Consider the following 21,157-nt stretch of genomic DNA (forward strand, 5'->3'; position numbering starts at 1 on the left):
AATGGTATGACAATAAGGCTGGGCAGGAATTAGCCTTCCAGTTTCTTTCAGTTTTTGAGAGGAAAGTCCTTTGGAATGTGCAAAGTTGAGAGTTCTTCAAGATTCTTTTATTGGTCAATGTACGAATACAAAGAAATCTGGTTTCCAATGGCTTTAACAATAAGTATACACAAACAATATTGAAATACTTTACAGTCATGAACAATCAAAGATAAATTATTAATAACTGTCTGCAATTACTATAATACCCTTAAAATGTATCATGCATGTAAATGAAAGGTATGTGTGCTACTATAACATCCCCTTCCTATTATGCGGAAAATATTCATCATTAAATTTCAAAAACAGAAAATGTAGAAGAAATAATATACAACATTTGTACAAGACAATGTTGAAAGTATTAGAGAGAAGGAGTGGAAACAGAGGAAGAGAAACAAGAAGAAGTTAAAGAAGAAGATCAATAAGGACAGAAGAAATAGGAGAAGGAAGAAGAATAAGGAGAATGAAGGAAGAAAAAGAAGAACATGACATCGTGTTACATTTGAGTTGTACCATGGACCTTCTACTATGATAAATGAATGATAAATTGTGATCAGTTTGGGTCGTTTGAGCAAATTTCATGAGTTATCAAGTTTAAATTCAATGCATGAGTGAATATGAATTGGAATTAACACTGATACTGATCACGATTTTTCATTAATTAATCAGAACATCCTCCACAAGTCCACATTGCACATTCCAAAGGACTTGCCTCTCAAAACTGAAAGAAACTGAAATGCTAATTCCTGCTCAGCCTTATTTTCATACCCTTCATTATTCAGTGAGCAGTACTCACTCAAGCATGAATAGTTTTTCAACTTGTTGGTGTCATTTGAAAGTTGGCTTTAGTGGCTTTTCATATATATATTGTCGTGTATTCGGGTCCGTTGGTTATTTTAGTTGGGGGCTTCAATGAAGATAAATGAGGAACCCTGAAGAAAGTTATTTGCAGTTAAAATCATAAGCATTTTTTCAGAGTTCGATTATAGTTTAGTATATTAACGAAGAATCAAAATACAACAGGCGATGGCCGGCCCCCTTTTGAGAGGCACAATAATTTTTTTTTTTCATGGACGAAATACCCTTATTCTTTGGTTAAAAAACTTTTTTTTTCTGCTCGTCAAATTCCTCGGGAAAATGTGCCCTCCCCCCATTTTGTGAAATCCTGGATCCGCCCCTGCACCCACTCATCAATCACTAAAAGAATAAGCGTTTACAACCATATCCTATAAGTGTTACATGCATTACATCTTTATCAAACATAATGGAATAAACGGATTCTAACTGAAAAGATCAGAAAAATAAAAAATATAGGGTAAAGTTTGGAAAAAATATTGTATAACGTAATAAAAAGAATGAACACAGAAACATGTTATCTGAATTTGGACGTTTGAAGTGCAAATATGTGTGCCGATAAATGAAATTGAAAATTGTATTTTAGGCGAAATTAAACGATCAGTTCGTCGTCGCAAAATTAAATGACAACTTTGGGCCATTAATTTGAACGAATTTCTCTCTAAATTGAATTTCTACAAAATTCAAAGCTACAAAATTCAAAGGAATGATATAGAACGGAATTGAATGATGAATAAATAAAAATAAACCATGTGTGCAGAGGGTTAACAAAATATTTCGAATTTGAACGTCCTTTCATTAATTTAAATGCAACTCTGATGAAATTAGACGGGAAAACCTATAGTTTAATTTCAAACTTAAAAGTCAGTATATCTGGATCGAGTCTGCATGGGTCTATACTAGTCTGCAGGCACAGACCCTCATTGGAACTTTGATCAACAAGTGTGCCTCCACGCAAAGACTAGCACATACAAAACTTGCTGTTCCAATACAGGGTCTGCATAATCTTCCAAAAATCATTTCTCACGCTCCAAATCTGGCCCCACCTCCTTCTTTCAGAGTCACTTTCCATTGGCTAGTAAACATTGTCAATCAGCCTCCCAGGGGAACTGCTACCAGTGGCCAGTGAGAAGATAATTGATAACTCAGATAAGATTTAGCCAGTAGTTAATCCAACATAAACAATGTCCCATGCCCAGAAAACCCTCCAGGGATCTTGTGGTCTACATCCAAATGCAGAAATGAAATGGTCATTATATAGGGCCTACTGTATAATACCATAGGAATGGTCACATATCCCTGCTAGAAGTGCTAGAACAAATCTTCCAGTCCTAAGCAGGGAAGTACACGTAAGCTATATAAATTTCTATTTCTTGTATTGGCTCATTATAGTTTGTTCCAACAGTTTCTTTATATCTTTCTGTTGGGTCATTTTTTCACTTTATATAGGTTGGAACTTCCTTCATGTATTTTATTAGCCCTATAATAGATTATGAATATAACTAAGGATCAAGGACAAGTTCACCCAACAAAGTAGTTGATTTCAATAAAAAAAGAAAATCCAACATTTTATAACACTGAAAATGTCCTCAAAATCGAATGTTAAATAAGAAAGTTTAATCACGTTTTAAAGTTTCGGTTAATTTCACATACAGTTTTCCACATCCTGGTCCGATTTGCAAATGAGGAGACTATCCACTTTTTTTGCATTTGATTATGTGAAATATTCTAATTTTTTCCTCATGTCAAATGAAACAACGACCAATTCCTCCCTGAACATGTTGAATCAGCTTTTTTATTACTATGGTTCAGTTAACTTGGTCCTTATTGCACAATTTAAACAATAACAAACAAATGAAATAGTGAGTTAGGGTTATAAACTGTCTCGTTTGCATCCCCGGTGTGCATGTCACATCACTGTTTTGTGAAAAATAAGCGAAACTTTAAAATATCATACATTTCTTATTTTACGTCCGATTTTGATGAAATTTTCAGCCTAGCTAGTTTGATTTTCCTCTATTTATTCAAATAAAAAATTATAGGGTGGACTTGACCTTTAAGATTTCATATAATTTGCACGAAGTCCATTTCTCTTTGGCTCTCATTTTTCTTCCCTATTCTCCACATTTATTTGATTTTATCTCATTACTCCTTAATCACTTTTCTTTTTTTCTAGTTAAATATTATTACATCTTTAATTCCAATCTGTCATTACAGCCAGGGCTGTTGGCAACAGAAAACTGTGTGCAGGTTATAAATAGTAAAATTAAATTCAAATACTTTTAAAAAAAACAGTGAAGACTTTATATTCACAACTTAAAATAGCATGTAAAATGAGAAAGACAATGATGTCCCTCATTTTATACTTTTTCTTTCTTCTTCTTTCATTAAAAAATAGTTTTAACGATATTTCAATGTTTACAGATTTGACATAAAAGACCAACTTGACTGAACATATTAAATGTTAGTACCATGGCAATGCCACATGTTTAGAAAAGAAAATTTTGCTTCACGTGACGATGAGGAGAAATTTGAAACATCAATATTCAATATATTAAAATACCAAAAAAATAGTGAGTGATGTCGTCAGTTCCCTCATTTGCATACCGACCAGCAGTGGCGTACTGTGGGTCACGGCATTGGGGGGGGGGGGGCACCAGCAAAAATTCTGAGCCACTTAGTGAGCACGCTTCGTATATATCTAACTGATCAAATAATGCGAGCGCGAAGCGCGAGCTGAAAATGTTGGATATTCAGACCTAAAAAGGGACTCAATTTTTTGTAATCATTATACGTACCTGTCTCACTAAACAATGCGAGCGCGAAGCGCGAGCTGAAATTTTTGTATATATTGACCTCAAACAGGGAGATTTTAAGGACTATATTTTAGGAATCCATTAAGAGTATACATATCTCACCATAGTCATCTAATGCGAGTGCCAAGCTCTTGCTGATTTTGTTAGTATTGCATCTAAACGCATTAAGCACTTGTCATGCTTGTAGTAATTGTAATCATCATTATACGCATCTCACTAATCAAATATTGCGAGCGCGAAGCGCGAACTGAAAATTTTGGATATTCAGACCTAAAAATGGACATTATAATCAAATTTGTGTAATCATTATACGAAGAGCGAGCTGAATTTTTTTACATTCAGATCAGAAAAAGGGACATTTTAAGGACTGATTCTATAGGAACTCATGGAGGGCAGTTATACCTCACCAATCCACTAATTGCGAACGTAAGCACGGACAGGAAATGTTTTATATTAAGACCTTAAAATTGGGCAATCGCTTTAAGTAGTCATGAAAAAGAAGCATACTATTGTGCATAAAACAATATCTCGAAGTGCGAAAAAATATATTTGGTGTATATTGACTTGAAAACGGGAGGTTTTAGTACAACAGGATTAGATACCTTCTTAAAGGCCAAGTCCACCCCAAAAAATTGTTGATTTTAATAAATAGAGAAAAATCAAACAAACATAACGCTGCAAATTTCATCGAAATCGGATGTAGAATAAGAAAGTTATGACATTTTAAAGTTTCGCTTATTTTTCACAAAACAGTTCAATGCACAACTCAGCGATATGCAAATGAGAGAGTCGATGATGTCCATCACTCACTATTTCTTTTGTTTTTTATTGTTTGAATAATACAATATTTCAATTTTTACAGATTTGACAATAAGGACCAACTTCACTTAACCATAAACTGTTAAAATAATGGCCATTGCACTTGTTCAGGGAGAAATAAAACTTTGTTTCACTTGACAAGGAGGAGAAAATTAGAATATTTCATATTTCATATCATAAAATACAAAAGAAATAGTGAGTGGGTGACGTCATCAGTCTGCCAATTTGCATACCGACCAAGATGTGCATATAACTGTTTTGTGAAATTAATCGCAACTTTAAAATGTCATAACTTTCTTATTTTACATCCGATTTTGATGAAATTTTCAGTGTTTTGCTTGTTGGATTTTTCTCCTTTTTTCAAATCAACTTTTTGTTGGGGTGGACTTGTCCTTTAAACAGACAATGCGAGCACCAGGAACAATGAAGACATAGGCCCTGAGTTAATGTTTCATAAAGTTATGAAAAAGATATTTCTTATGTAATATAACATAACATAATTATAATTTAACAAAATATCATAATGAACAATAATTTCTTCTTTCCCAGTACGTTTCTCTTCCTTTCTCCCTCTTTTTCTCCTTTTCCCCGTTTTTTTTTTTTTTTTTTTTTTTTTTTTTTGGGGGGGGTCAGCCGATTGGGGGGCTCGTGCCCCCCCTCCCGTAGTTACGCCACTGCCGACCAGGATGTTCACATACTTGTTGTGAAATACATCACAACTCCCTGGTGAAATGAAGCAAACATGTAAATTGGTATCACTTTCTTTTTTTCAGCGTTATGCTTGTGGGATTTTTCTCTTTTTACTCAAATCAACTTTGCTTATAATAAAAAATTGCACATGCACATCGATTAGGATGAAAATAAGGTACCAGTAATAAAGAAAATAAAAAATAAAGTTATTATGTAGGCAGTGGAAGCATGGGCGGGGCATAAGGATGAGTCTACACTAAATTTCTGCTGGGGGACATCCCTCCCAAACCAAAAGGAAACCTAAATGAATAAGAAAAAATGGGGGGAAAGTCACGGGTGAAAAAAAAGGGAAAGGAGCCCCTGGTGAAGAAAGGATGTAAAAGACGGTTAACATTATAACTCTACCCGCCTTGCCGGGGGGGGGGGGGCAGTCAAATGTACTGCTGTACACATGACCAAATTATTTCAAACTCCCCTATAAACGAGTTTTCCTCTGTGTTGAAAATAACCCGCTAAACAAGTTTTTCGCGGGCTTCATTTTGCACATTTTGGCCCCTAAACGAGTTGTCGCCAGAATATGACACCTAAACAAGTTTTGTCTCAGGCCCAAACACTTTTCAGAAAGGAGGAGGAAAAGTCCCGAGGAAAAAACATACCCTAAACGCGTTTGGCTAGTCTAAAAAAAAACTTTGGAAAAAACATACCCTAAATAGACTCTGCATTTGACCCCGCGATTGACCATTGACCAGTCTTTCAAAACCACCCCTTTTTTGAAAATTGGTATTTTTGATACCCTAAACAAGTGCATGCGCGGTCCGCGTCCAAAACTTTAAAAATGCACTCCTTTAAACTATTTTCTTTTTTTGGTTACGCATGTGTACAGCAATATATTTCACTGCACACCCCCCCCCCCCTCCACCTTGGCGCTACGCGCTCGCGATGCATGCCCAATTATTCACACAATTATAATGCTTTGTATAAAGAAGACTATAGGCCAAAACTACAATTGCTGTATTTCCCTGTAACGATAATTATGTGGATCCAGAGAGCCGGAGTGGCTCCGCACCCCCCCCCCCCCTTCTGCCGAAAATAGGGGAAAAGGGTAAACAAAAAAGGAAGGAACAGACAAAAATACGAAAAAAGAAATGAAGAGAAAAAATGTGAAGATGATATAAGGAGGGGAATAATTGGAAACAGAGAAACTGTCAGGTCATTAAAGGTCAAGTCCACCCCAGAAAAATGTTGATTTGAATAAATAGAGAAAAATCAAACTAGCAAAACGCTGAAAATTTCATCAAAATCGGATGAAAAATAAGAAAGTTATGACACTTTAAAGTTTTGCTTATTTTTCACAAAACAGTGATATGCACAACTCAAATGAGAAAGTTGATGATGTCCCTCACTCACTATTTCTTTTGTTTTTTATTGTTTGAATTATACAATATTTCATTTTTTATAGATTTGAAAATGAGGACCAACTTGACTGAATCATATAGTATTAAACAATGCTCAACTTTTCGTTGGGGTGGACTTGTCCTTTAAAGGACAAGTCCACCCCAACAATAACTTGATTTGAATAAAAAGAGAAAAATCCAACAAGCATAATGCTGAAAATTTCATCAAAATCGGATGTAAAATATGACATTTTAAAGTTTCACTTCATTTCACAAAACAGTTATATGCACATCTCGGTTGGCATGCAAATGAGGGAACTGATGACATCACTCACTCACTATTTCTTTTGTATTTTATTATATGAAATATGAAATATTTTGATTTTCTCTTCATTGTCATGTGAAACGAAGTTTCATTCCTCCCTGAACATGTGGAATTCCATTATTTGAACATTTTGTGGTTCAGGCAAGGAGGTCCTAATGGTCAAATCTGTAAAAATTGAAATATTGTATTATTCAAACAATAAAAAACAAAAGAAATAATGAGTGATGGACATCACATACTCTCATTTGCAAATCGCTGAATTGTGCATTTAACTGCATGTTTCGTGAAATATTAAGCGATACTTAAAAATTTCATAACTTTCTTATTTTACATCCAATTTCGATGAAATTTGCAGCGTTATGTTTGTTTGATTTTTCTCTATTGATTCAAATCAACAATTTTCTGGGCCGGACTTGACCTTTAATGTTTTCTTTTTTTTTTCTTTCGATCAGTATTTCAATTGATAGGTTTTAGTAGTTTTGTATTTTCCAGGGTTTGTTCGGCTTTTTGCTGTCTCATTTCTAGTGTAATTTCTATAAAATGTTATTACTTTCTTTTACCATTTTAAGTAATTGAGTTGGTGTTTAAGGTAAGAATGTTATGACATTAATTTTTCACAAAACATTGAGTTTAATGTTTATGCATTTGTACATGAAGGCCTACCTCCTGATCATCATGCAAATGAGAGAATTACCCATGTCACACTCCATTTTCATTTGCATTATCTTATGATGTGAAATATTTCAATTCCTTCTGTTTGTAATCTTATATTATGAAAAATTATTAATATGACTGAGCAAATTTGTACATGTGGAACCACAAAAGGCATATTGTAGATGAATTATTCGAGAGTATCTTTGATATCAAATTTAGTGAGTGTAAAATGATAAATGCTTTGCTGTTTTCAAATAATTATAGGGGAAAACAAACCCATATAAGCCTACAAACTAAAACTTGATAATTAAGATAATATCAACAAAATTGATATTGATGTTGCAGTTTTGGAGAATATTTCCCGAACTTTCTTTGCCTTCTAATGCCTATACATGTAGGATAAAATGTTATGCCTGCGCTGTCAAAGATTATTTTTGTTTGATAAAACTTTGCTGTACAGTGTTAATTATAAGCAACGAAAAGGGCTTTGTTTAAAAAAACACTAATCCAAAAGAATAAACGTACCAACATGCACAATTAAAAAAACTATCAAGATTCAAAAAGAGAGAAAGCAACATTTATTTACCAGGGAGTCAGGGACCATGGCAAGACATTTGCCATATATGTATGCCACTATGCTATTGCATAATGCTAGACTGGAGTTTCAATCAGGAGTATAAGTGCGATGCAGCGTGTAATTAAACAAACACCAGTTGATCTCCTGCCCAGCAGGTGACTGGCCCAAATGACCAGCTAGTGGGAGGAGAGTTCAGAGAGGGAATGTCATGGTAACAAACTCACAATGATTGACATAGCAAAATTTGTGCCCAACTTCCAAAGATGAAGCAGACCCTGAGCGAGAGAGCCTTCAGTACACAAGGCATGAGTAGGCTGCACATTCAGACCCTTAACTCGAGCGAAGGGTTTGCCCAGCAGACTAGGTCTATACATATACCGTGTCTATCTAATAATCAAGAAGTCTTATTCATTATCATTAGTTTTGGGGGTGTAACAATATGAGGCATGCGTGATCTAAACTTGCCCCAGCAGGGGCCCGTTGCAGAAAGAGTTGCAATCAATCGCAACTCTAAAAATCATGCGTAACTTGATTTTCAACCAATCAACAGCGCGCATTTGGGACTTGCGATTGATTTTTGGTTTGCGTTTAAACGCAACTCTTTCTGCAACGGGCCCAGGTCTACAGGTAACTGTCTATCATTTTATCAAACTCTCTCTGGTAGGTTAATGAATCTGATAAGACGAACATTTTTTTATTTACACAAGGAGAACTTTATACTCCTATAAAGCTTTGACCAGACCACATTTAGAGTATGCACATGCCGTATGGAGTCCATACTTGAAAAAACTTATTCATACATTATAAAACGTACAGGGGTCCGTTGCAGAAAGAGTTGCGTTTAAACGCAAGTCAAAAAATCTATGGCAAGTCCCAAATGCGCTCTGTTGATTGGTTGAAAATCAAGTACCTGAGGTAAAAAAAAAAAAACTTCCATACGAACAAAGATTTATCCAACTGAAACTCCCTACATTGACATACCGCCGTGCGCGAGGGGATATGATTGAAACTTACCAGTAGTACTTACCTAGTAGGTCCATGCTTCAAGTTAGCTGTTAAGTCACTGTTGGTCAGGGTTTAGGAGTTAAATGGCATTGGGGGTTTGGGAATTCTAAGATGATATTGGGGTAATTTGTAAACAAGTGAAGGTGAATGACTGAAAGGATAATAGGAAGTACATAACAATATATAAACTTTATCCCCAAAGGTGATATATTTCTTTAATTGGCAGCCATTTCAAAAGTGCTTTACTTTTTCGAGACGCACTGTACACTACAACCATGTGAACTGAAATGTCAACACTCATTCAATAAACAAAATAACCTTGACCTCTAGCTGTTTCTACTACCTGTGTGGTGAAATAAGGTTGGCAATGGCTTCTTTTCTCTTGTTAGGGGACAAATTTTTCTTGCCACTGTCAGTTTCCATTAAAGCTATTCATTATATAACTTGGCTTTAATAAGTGAATCGAATTCTTTAGATTATTTTTTCTAAATTAAATATAGAAATTGAAAAATGACAATTTTTATGCAATTTTACTCTCCATCAATAGAGGGCGTACACAAAAATATGCCAAAAATTCGAGATTTTGAGCGCTCTGGTGAATACAAAAATGATCTAATGAAAAGTAAATTGCAACTGTATCGTCTATATGTGCTCTGTACTGCATTGGCATAACATAACATGTAGATTCCCCACATGCAGTGTGGTTGCACTGAAAAAGCCGGATGTAAAGTAAATATAGCTTGCATGTGACCCGGCCCGGCATGTGAACATGATTAAACAACACAATAGTGCACTGGTGAAATCCGAAATGGTAGCCACAGACCCACATTGTCTAGCATACAGGTCGCTGATGACATATAAAAAAATGTCATATATAGCTATAGCATAACAAAAATCAATGATTTGTGTAAATCAATGAGACAATACCGTTAGTATACTAATACTAACCTCGCAATACGTGTGAGTGGGACAATACAGGCTTTACACAAGTATATATATTTTGTTACTGGTGTGATAATTATCGGCAGTATATCGAGATACATTAACTTGCTTCAAAAATACATGCGTGATCATGCAGGTTACATGAGTATTTCAGTCATGTACACTGCTCACTATCAAGCATCAGAATGAATATAGCAACCCCTACCTCTCAAATGCATTGATGCTGTCCTGGTAAGTCCACCTACGGCCTGCTGCATAAGCATAATACTCCCATCCTTCTTTTTCTATGATTTCCTTCGCCTTTGCCTGGAAGTCGTCCATAGAAAGACGTCGCAGATCTTGAGAGTTGATCATGGCTACATACTACATACAGACGCAGGTAAATCAGGCTTTTCTCTGTAATTCGCGACGCGTCGGTGACCAATGACAATGTCACAATGACAGTGATTTTTTATTCCTTTGACCCTTCCTGGGACAATAATCTCGTATGGTGGCGTGTGTTCATGCTTCCTCTCGCACGCTGCGTAATCCCATAGGTCCATGGTAATCCGAACTTGTCTGCAGATTGACACAATACCACCGACACAATGCATTGGTAAAACCATGTAGTAGCAGGGGCGGATCCAGCCTTCGCCAATAGGGGGCGGAATTTTTTTTCAGCCACATTTTCCCGATCGGCCGGCCGCGCGAAGTTGATTTTTATTTGTTTCTTTGAAGGGGTAGTCCTAATAGTCAATTCTTAGCTTTATTCTTATAAATCAACATAAATATATGATCATTTCATAAGCCGGCCTCATTTAAACAGTACGAGCGCGAAGCGCGAGCAATTTTTTTTCAAGTATTTTGTCCTAAAATTTGAATATTCTGGGCAATGATTGTGATCCTAAACCATGTGTATCCAATGGAATAATTACTGCGTGCGCGAAGCGCAAGCAGAAAATTTTGATACACGTTTCGATCTGACCAAAAAAGGGATCTGTTAACGACTTTGCAGTTTTCCATTGCATATAGAGACCTTACATATTTCAACAATGCGAGTGCGAAGCGCGAGCTGAAAATTTTGAAATTTTTACCTGAAGAATGGAAATCATGAGCACTTTTTTTCAATCGTAATAAGGATAGGTATATAACTATACAATTGATGCGAGCGCGAAGCGCAAGCGGAAAAAATCGTAATTTATACCTTTAAAATGGGACACTCTATTCATGTTTTGTAAATCATGAAAATCATGAGTAATAAGCCAGTTCACGGTTAGCTCATGATCAACTTTTCTCAAATGACCTTTGTGATTTTTCATTAGGATAAGCACTATCATTTTCAAATGTAGATGTTGCGTAAGCTTTACCGGTAGAGTATTCAAATTCTAAGAACAAAAGGCATTGTATAGACCATGTAGACCAGGTGCATGACTAGAATAGTACATCAGGGATAAAGTTTGGAAATCTGTTTTATTGTCTGCCTTTGGCACATTTGTCTATTGTTTATGCTACTGTCAAATACCAGTGATTATGAAGGCTCTATTTATTACTCTTCAGCTTGGATGTGATAAATATTTTGAAATGAATACATGAATAATCATCAAATCACAAATGCCTATGTCAGTAAATTTGAAAGCCACCTTCATTGTTGTCTCCAATGACCTTTTTCTGCTCGTGCGCAGTTTACAACCGTGAACAGGCTTATTGGAAATCTTTCTACATTAATAATGCGAGCGCAATGCGCTCAAGACTGTAAAAATGACTCTTTTTTTCATCATTAACTGTCGACGTGTTATGCAATGTGCAACGTCATTGTGTCATAAAACAAATTTGTCCGCCAATATGTGCTTCCACTTTTCAAAACGGAACTTCCTGGAATTTACTCTGAAAGTTCCTGGAATTTTACAAAATATCCTTGAATTTTCCGAATGTTCTCCAGTCTTCCATGAGTTATAATTCTCTTCTTTACACACACAACAAAATGAAATATAGGGCCCTACGTTGTTGAAACAAAAATTTTGAGGGGGCGAAACATGACGTAACGGGCAAAGTTTATAAGAGTTGCGAGCGAGCGAGCAAATTTTTTTGACTTTTTAATAAAAAAATGTTGTGATAGATTTTGACATAATATTAAGAAAATAAATAATATCATTCCAGAAAATGATAACTTCCTGGAATTTCCTGGATTCCAGGAAGAGTGGAAGCACTGCAAGGGGAGGGGATGGAAGCCCTGGGTGGAAGATGGTGCGCACATTTGAATGATTTAAATGGCATACACACAATTTTTTTTGCAAAGTTGGCCAATTTAAAAATGAGAATAATAATAATGAACAAGGGTAATGAATATGAACGCTACATACACTGTTAAGATAAAGGAAGTTCCTGCAGTAGAGTCTCGAGAACACCTGTAATCTACCAGATAGCGTAATCTTAGCCAGTTCGTAGTTCCTTTCTGCGCATGATCAAAAGATTCTACGCATGATCAGAGGAAGGTCATTTGTACTAAAGTGACATGGTGGTTTGAAATCTAATGAGATAAGCACCAACTTTGATGTCTTGATTATTCATATATTCTCTTGAATAGTGGTATTCATTTACATCCACAAAAAACAACAATGCGTCCACGAACGACTGGTATTTCACAGTTTGCCAAGTACATTGTGCGACATGCTATGATATGCATTCAAAGTAGGAATGCAACAAATACCTTCATAAAGTGTTCATTGGTTTGCTATTCTAGTCACCTGGTCTATTCAATTTCTTCATCCTGCTATGTAAGGCAAGCTTACGTAATATCTTGCTTTGAAATCTGCCTATCATAATGAAAGAAATGAAAGGTCATTTGACCAAAATTGTCCATGAGTAACTACGAACTGGTCTATTGGTAGTTGGTGTATGGAACCTTACAAATTTCCTTTAAGAAAACACCATTTTCCCCCTTTTAAACAGACCTGTTCTGTTAAATTGCAGAAAAATTCCTGTTTTATGAATTTACAGAATGATTCTGTTATTGCTTTCTGCAAAATCTTCTTTTTTTCTGTAAAAATCAGGGTTTTTTAACAGTGTATTTATAAGATCCAATTTACCAAAATCTGATCAGGCGGCATGATATTAACTCATTAAAACAAATATTTCCAGTCCAATCCAAAGGTCAATTTGATATAGCACATTTTCCTTTCGGTGACAAAGCGCTGCACACATACAGACATACTACTCCAAGTTTGGGCCACTAAAACAATGATTAAACCCGGATTAAACACGGGATTAAACACCTCGAATTGTCAGCTTAGTCCATGCAATTCATTGTCCTCCTTAAAGATGACATAATTATAGAAAGAAGAAACAAGAGCAAATCATTAATATACTGATGATTAACTTTTTCGTTTCCTTTATTATGTTGGGACGGTTTTCCTCACTACACGTTTCCTTTTAAGAGTTTTCACAATCACCTCGTTCATTGATAAGTGCATGTTTAGGGCGTCGCTTAGGGGAGCATGTGAGGATATATGACCACCCTCCCCCCCCCCCCCATTATCGCCGTATGGGGGTAATGGGCAGGAGATGGTAGAAGGGAAAAGAGAAATGGAAGGACAGATTTTCTATATTAAAGGGTTGGTCCGGGCTGAAAATATTTATATCTTAATACATAGAGTAGAATTCACTGAGCAAAATGCCAAAAATTTCATCAAAATCGGATAACAAATAATAAAGTTATTGAAGTTTAAAGTTTTGCAATATTTTGTGAAAACAGTCGTCATGAATACTCATTAGGTGGGCTGATGATGTCACATCCCCACTTTCCGTTTTCTTATGTTATTACATGAAATCATAATTTTTTCATTATTTCATACTTGTGTGAATGATATGTCTCCCTTATAATGAAATAAGTTGCAGCAATAAATATCTAATGCACTAAATCAGTTGTCAATCCAATTTTTCTAGTTCTTGGAGGAAAAATTTGAATAAACCTAATTTCATATAATAAAATACAAAAAAAAAACAAGTGGGGATGTGACATCATCAGCCCACCTCATAAATATTCATGACGACTGTTTTCACAAAATATTGCTAAAATTTAAAATTCAATAACTTAATTATTTTTTATCCGAATTTGATGAAATTATCGGCATTTTGCTCAGTGAATTCTACTCTATTTATTAAGCTATAAATAATTTTAGCCCGGATCATCCCTTTAAAGTGCTCGCTCTAATCCCCTGGTTCTCAATTATTTCTCACTGAGGGCCACAAAAAATTGGAAAAAAGCTAGTAAAGATTACAATCCCAGATTGTAATTATACAAGTGGTCTGTGGCGTATACGTGATGAGCTAAAATTTAGGGAGAGAACATTCATTGACGTATTGGCAAAATTCTTCAATAATTACGAGCGAGGAAAATTTTTGACCTTTTTAAACTGAAAATACAATTCAATTTTTTTAGAGATTTTGAAGTATCAAAATTTATAAATTTCCTTCGCTTTTCTTTCATGAACATAATCATAATAATCGTTATATTGATGAAGACAAAGATACTAGTCTGATCTTGCACATGTTGTAAATTATGTTGGTCAATTTTATATTCAGTCAAAATGAAATAATGCAGATAATTAGTTCAAACTGAACAAAGTGTGATCAAGAACTAAAATACAGCTGAATAATACTTCACTCAGTTTCTCAGAAGTATATCACTTAAAACAGAAGGCCTGCATTTTAATAACGGTGGAGTGGAGCGTTGTGGCCCAGTGGATTAGTCTTCGGACTTTGAAACAGAGGGTCGTGGGTTCGAATCCCAGCCATGGCGTAATTTCCTTCAGCAAGAAACTGATCCACAGTGTGCTGCACTCAACCCAGGTGAGGTAAATGGGTACCGGTAGGAAGTAATTCCTTAAAAAGCTGTGTGCGCTATGAACGCCTAGCTTAGCCGGGTAATATAGGAGCGCCTTGAGCACCTAACAAGGTGGATATGTGCGCAATATAAATACCCTATATTATTATTAACGACAAAATACTAGAATACAAACTTACGACAATTTTAGTAAAGTTTGGATATATAAGAAAATTTTCCTATCACATTAGTATTTAACAACAGTTTGATTCAACTGTTCAATACAAAACAATTTTGGATTCAACTTTAACAAAGATTCAACATGTAAAAAATTAGTGTAATAAGCTTACAAAATAGTTACATTACGCTTATGACTTTTAGTGTTTCATAACAAATATCATTGATATTATTGGATCATATTAAAACCATAACCAGAATTCAAAGGACAATTCTACCCCTGAAAAAAGTTGATTTTAATAAAAACAAAGCAACAAGCTTAACACTGAAAATTTCATCAAAATCGGATGCAAAATAAGAAAGTTATGACCTTTTTTCAAATTTTCGCTTTAATGAAAAGACATTTATTATGTACATCCTGGTTGGTATGCAAATGAGGAGACTGATAACATTGCTCACTCACCATTTCTTTTGTATGCTGATATTAAATATGTGATCTTTTTATTCTTTCATTTTATTCATTGTCATGTGAAACAAACTTTTTATTACTCCCTGAACATGTGGAATTATATTTTTTTTTCACATTAATTTTGTTGGTCAAGTTGAGTCAAGTTTGCCATTATTGTCAAATCTGTAAAAAAAAATTATAATTCAAACAATAGCAATCAAAAGAAATAGTGAATGAGTGACATAATCAGCTCTCTCATTTATATATCACTAAGTTGTGAATATATATTTTTCCTGAAAATTGATTTTATATCAAGTTATGCTCGTTTGATTTTACTTTATTGATTCAAATAAAAACTTTTGAGGGGAGGACTTGAAGTGAATTTATTACAAAACTTTAATGTCAAATATACATGAAATAAAAGTTACTACGTCACATATGAACAACAAAAAATGGTAATTAAAAATAACATAATCATGATACTATAGCAAAATGCCAATCAAGGCTAGCCCCAAATAATGTCAAATATAGTTTAAACAATAATTTAGAGTAAATCACAATATCAATTTCAGTATTAATTCTATTTTTAACTGATTAAGATAATTGCAGTCATCTTTAATGAACGTATTTACACTAATTACAGAAAAATTGTCTTCATTAATTACAAAATCTTTACAAAGAAATTATTTGTTTTAGGCAGTAAATACTAATATATAATCATTAATTTTCTCCAACCAGCATTCTTTTTAGCATTTTGCTTAAAAAATCCACTGGGGCCAACCACTTTGTGGATATTCACTAACATGAAATGATTATCACTGAACAAAATAATGCGAGGGCAATTAACTGATTAATGCGTGAGCTAGAACGTCTCTTTATACCGACCTGAAACCGAGACATTTCAAGCACACTTTGCCATCGTCAGGGGCGGATCCAGCTTTCGCCAATAGGAGGGGGGGGGGGGGGGGCGAAAAAAATTTCACCCACATTTTCCCCGATCGGCCGGTCAAAGATTATTTTTGGTTGTTTCTTTGAAGGGGTAGTCCTTAACAGTCACTTCTTAGCTTTATTCTTAAAACAACATAAACATGTGATAATCTGATAAGCCCTATATATTTTTGAAAATGTCATGTATTTTGTCCTGAAAATTGAACATTCTGCGCAATCTTTGTGGTCCTAAACAAGATGTATGATAAGGTAATTACCACGAGCGTGAAGCACGAGCAGAACTTTTTGATATACATTCTGGCCTAATAGAAAAAGTGGCCTGTTAAGGGCTGTTTGCAGATAGGCATAAAGACTATACATATTTAAACAATTAAATAATGCGAGTGCGAACTTTTAACATTCCCGCTTAAAAATTGACATTCTAAGCACTTTAGTAATTTTGAACGGGATAGGTATATAACCAGTGATGCGAGCACGAAGCGCGAGCGGAAAAAAACTTGAGATTCAGACCTAAAAACGGGATCTTTATTCATGTTTTCGAAATCATGAAAAGGATTTGTCATCTTCATACATTAATAATCCGAGCGCGAAGCGCGAGCAGAAAAAATGATATTCTGATCTGAAACGCTTCTTGGTAAATTATTGACCTGAAAAAGGTCACATTGATATTTTTTGGGTAAACATAATCACGAGCGCAATACAGGCTGACACTTATTATAATACTGAACTGAAATGCAAGCTGAAGTGATATAATATCTATATGTTTCTTTTTGGGGAGGGGGCTGAAAAAAGACTTAGCATAAGGCTTTCTCAAATTTTCTTGATAAATATTAGGGGAAGTAGGAAGGATAGTTATTTGCTAGGTTCCAGTCTGCATTTTGCTAATGTTTTTTGTTATTATGAGATTATTTATGATGGCACGAGAACATTTTTTTCATAATAGACTAGTGGTGTTATATATATTTTTATCTTTCCAATAACTCTCCCCCTCTTTTTCCACTAATATTTCTTTCTTCTTATTCATTACTGTCGCTCACCCCCCCCCCTCCTGTGAAGTCATCCATGTTCATGTGAATAGTCCCTTGAGAAATAAAAGTAAAATATTTTTTATGCATGTGTACCTGAGGTTTTGAACGGATCAGCTCTGTTGGTCGGATGCCTCTGATGCATATGGGAGAGGGCGCTTTAGTGTACGTAGCGCCTTTGCCGGCTCACATTCAAATAATTAGGATAAGCGTATATCAGACATGTCGCCTTCTAGTAATATCTTGAAATTTAATATTTTCAGTACAAAATTGTTCAAGAATTAAATGCATGTGGTACTGACTCTACCTAAGATTGCATTACTTGGTTGGTGCATGGACCTACCAGCAGTAGTAGCCGGTACATGGTTGGTGTATCTCATTGTGGTATCTCCGGGGGTATCTGCATCCATGACCGCTCTGTTTCAAATTTCAAGCGATTCTCCATTCACTTGACTTTTAGTTGACTGCTCGGACTTTTGACCAAAGAGCGGAGCGTTTTGTGAGGATGAGGTGATACCGCACAGCAGATCCTTGACAGCGTCACGGAAAGATGGATACCTGATGGTATAGATGATTGGGTTGATACAGGAAGTGAGAAACATCAGGTTAATCAAACCAGAACTTAGAGGGCTCCAGATGAAGGAGATAGGCAGCAAACCCAAATTAAGCAAGAGAAACGCTGTCTGGTTTGGAAAGAAACAGATGATGTAGATACTGACAATGACTAACATCAGCTTGATGATTCTGTTGCGGGCGACTACGTGAAAAGATGGTTTGGCATTCTCCTGGATCTGTGCTTTTTTGGTGATCAACCGTTGGGTGTGAAGGGAGTATGCCGTCAGGGTTTGCACGACGACCAGAGAGGAAACAGGAATCAACACTGTCACGGTGTAATTGTATATTCCAACAGGCAGAATGAGATTCGGAACTACGTAGTAGACACATGTGCACTCTGGAGTAAGGACAAATACTAAAGGTACGAAGAGGTTGGACAAAATACCGGCGAAAATCCATACAGAGCAAATGAGAATCTTGGTGTTTCTAGAAGTGAAGATAAGAATATGCTTGAATGGAGATGATATGGCTAGGTATCGTTCAATGCCGATCGCCATCAGGATATATGAAGATGTGGTGAGACCAACAAATAAAAGATACAGGGAATCGATCAGTTTGCAGTAGAGTACACCAAATATGGTGTTAGGCAAGAACTTACTGGTTGGAATCGGGAAAATGAACACTGAGCTGAAGAGATCAGCAACCGCAAGTGTTGCAACTAGGGTGTCCATCGAACGCAAGGTGTTGTTACGTTTCGCTAGGACTGTAATGACCAAAAGCTTACCAGTGATACCGAACACAGATATTACTATCTGGATGCATTTTTCTAATCGCCATCTTATAGGATTCCATACCCATCGATCGCAGGTTTGTTCAACGTGGTCAGGTGCACTTCCGTTGACTCGAGTTTGTCCTTCGGTAGAAGAGCCATCAGGACTGGAGACATCTATTCCGCCAAACCTCTCAGTAGTTTCCTGTGTCCGTGTGTAAGCAGCATCTGTTAGGCCGACTTCATAATCATATGCCGTTGGGTAAGATTCCTCTGCAAGACTCACATTCTTTTCCGTCTCCGCTTGCTTCGTTTTCAATTCGGTATGGGTTTCCATGGAATGTCCAATCGAAGCATGATGACAGGTGATCAATATAAAGATATGGTAACGATTTACGAAATGTATTCCCATGTTTGAAACGATGAACTTGCACTCTGAAATGAATGGCGGAATTTATATTTCGTTAGTTAAGTTCGAAACGAAATGCAATTTTCTGTAAACTATCTGATGTATGATATTATGTTAAAAATTTTATCTTTCACACTATATTAATACGTTTTAATAATACCGTCCAATTTACCTAAACAGATTGAAGTTTAGGAAGATGTTGCTTCTAACCTCTCCTTTGATGGATGCAAATTTGCTGTGAGGGTTCTATAATGTGAGGTGTTATACAGGTATATATGAGATTCCAGATCTAAATTGAGCGTGGCATTGGACTGCGCATGCTCATAAAATGAGTGGTTATTGAATAAAAATATGCTCTTAAACCTTGACTGGTTACACCCACATTATATTAATAATGAACACCTTATGTCAGAAATACAACCATTCGGATGGTATTTCCCTGGTGCAGGGGAGAAATGAATACTTAGACATATGCTCTAATGATACTGATTAAGAGGAATCGCTCTTTATTGATAAAAAAAAGTATTTTAGATGTGATGATAAGCGTTGCGACAAACTAAATTAAACTAAACTAACCTAACTAAACTATCACCGATCTCTGTGGAGAAACAAAAAGAAGAAGATGATGATGAAGAAGAAGGAGAAGTAGAAGAAGAAGAAGAAGGAGACGATAAAGAAGAAGAAGAAGAAGGAGAAGAAGAAGAAGAAAAAGAAGAAGAAGAAAAAGAACAAGAAAAAACAAGAAGAAGGAACAGAAAAAATCAGAAGATTTTGATAAAGGCCTAAAGGGCACATTTACTGCTCCAAAGTGACAGGACCTTATTGTCATAAATTCTTTTTCCCCATAGTTTTGTCACACAGGGCAATTTTATTTACAATAAAAGAAAAATTGCACGTTTACAGAAGCAAATAATTAGATGTATGTGAATTATACAAGCAAATGCATCAGCATAATTCAGTTCACATTATTTTTCCCGTTCCAATTCAAATCATAAATGTAACATTCATCTAAATAATATGTAATATAATTTTTTTTAAATTGACTTTCGAATCTTTTTAAATTCAGGTATAGTATTGTTCGCCTCAAAAAGAAAAACTGTTGTTTTACTAAAGAAATAATACAATTTAAAGCATCATTTCGCTTTTCCATGTATCCAAACAATATATTCTGTGGAGTAAAATTAATAGTAAAGATAGGAGATGATATCCACGAGTCTACTTTACTCCATATATTTCTACTGAAAATATAAAAGTTAAAATAGTGTTCGTTTGTGTCCTTTACAGTACAAAATGTACAGGACTCCGTATCTGTAATCGTCAGTTTGAATAGAATATCATTTAAAAACACAACTCTATCGAAAACTTTGTATTTGAAATATTCTAGGCTAATGTCTATCACTGTGATTCTGAAAATCATCCGATCAAAGAAAAGGGATTATGGTGTGATCTAAAAGAGTGGAATTCTTCCCCCATTTTGTTGCAACAGTTTTGCCAAAATCTTGATTTCCTATCAGTAGTTTGTATATATTTCTACATCCCTTTTTATCATGCATTATACGAGAAATAAGTGGAATAACAATTGGCTCACATATTCTATGACTTAGGTTTTGGAAGTTTCGATTAATTAAACGTACATCATATTGCAAAAAATCAGCCTTGAAATCAAACCTTGATTCACATTGGGTTAAATGTATAATTATATTTCCTTCTTGATCTAATAAATCATAATTAATCTCGTCCCCTTATCATGCCACTGTTTGAAATAAACAGACTTCCATCCATTTGCATTTTACTGTTTTTCCATAAAGGTTGCCCTAACCAATTCTTATTTTCAGATTTCTTAAATATAAAAAAAACAGCATTGAAAAAAATATTTTCAAAAATGGATTATTATTTTTCCTGATATGTT

At 35.3% G+C, this 21,157-nt stretch overlaps 1 protein-coding gene across 1 annotated transcript; it reads right to left on the bottom strand.

Moving 5' to 3' along the window:
- Window positions 1-17,937: 17,937 nt before the first annotated feature.
- LOC129276931 (beta-2 adrenergic receptor-like) lies at window positions 17,938-19,176 on the bottom strand. The gene has a single exon (XM_054913325.2). The coding sequence runs from the start codon at window positions 19,174-19,176 to the stop codon at window positions 17,938-17,940; it is 1,239 nt and encodes a 412-aa protein (XP_054769300.2).
- Between the last annotated feature and the right edge of the window lie 1,981 nt (window positions 19,177-21,157).

Source organism: Lytechinus pictus, chromosome 2 (assembly GCF_037042905.1).
Source record: "Lytechinus pictus isolate F3 Inbred chromosome 2, Lp3.0, whole genome shotgun sequence".
NCBI classification, from domain to species: Eukaryota; Metazoa; Echinodermata; class Echinoidea; order Temnopleuroida; family Toxopneustidae; genus Lytechinus; species Lytechinus pictus.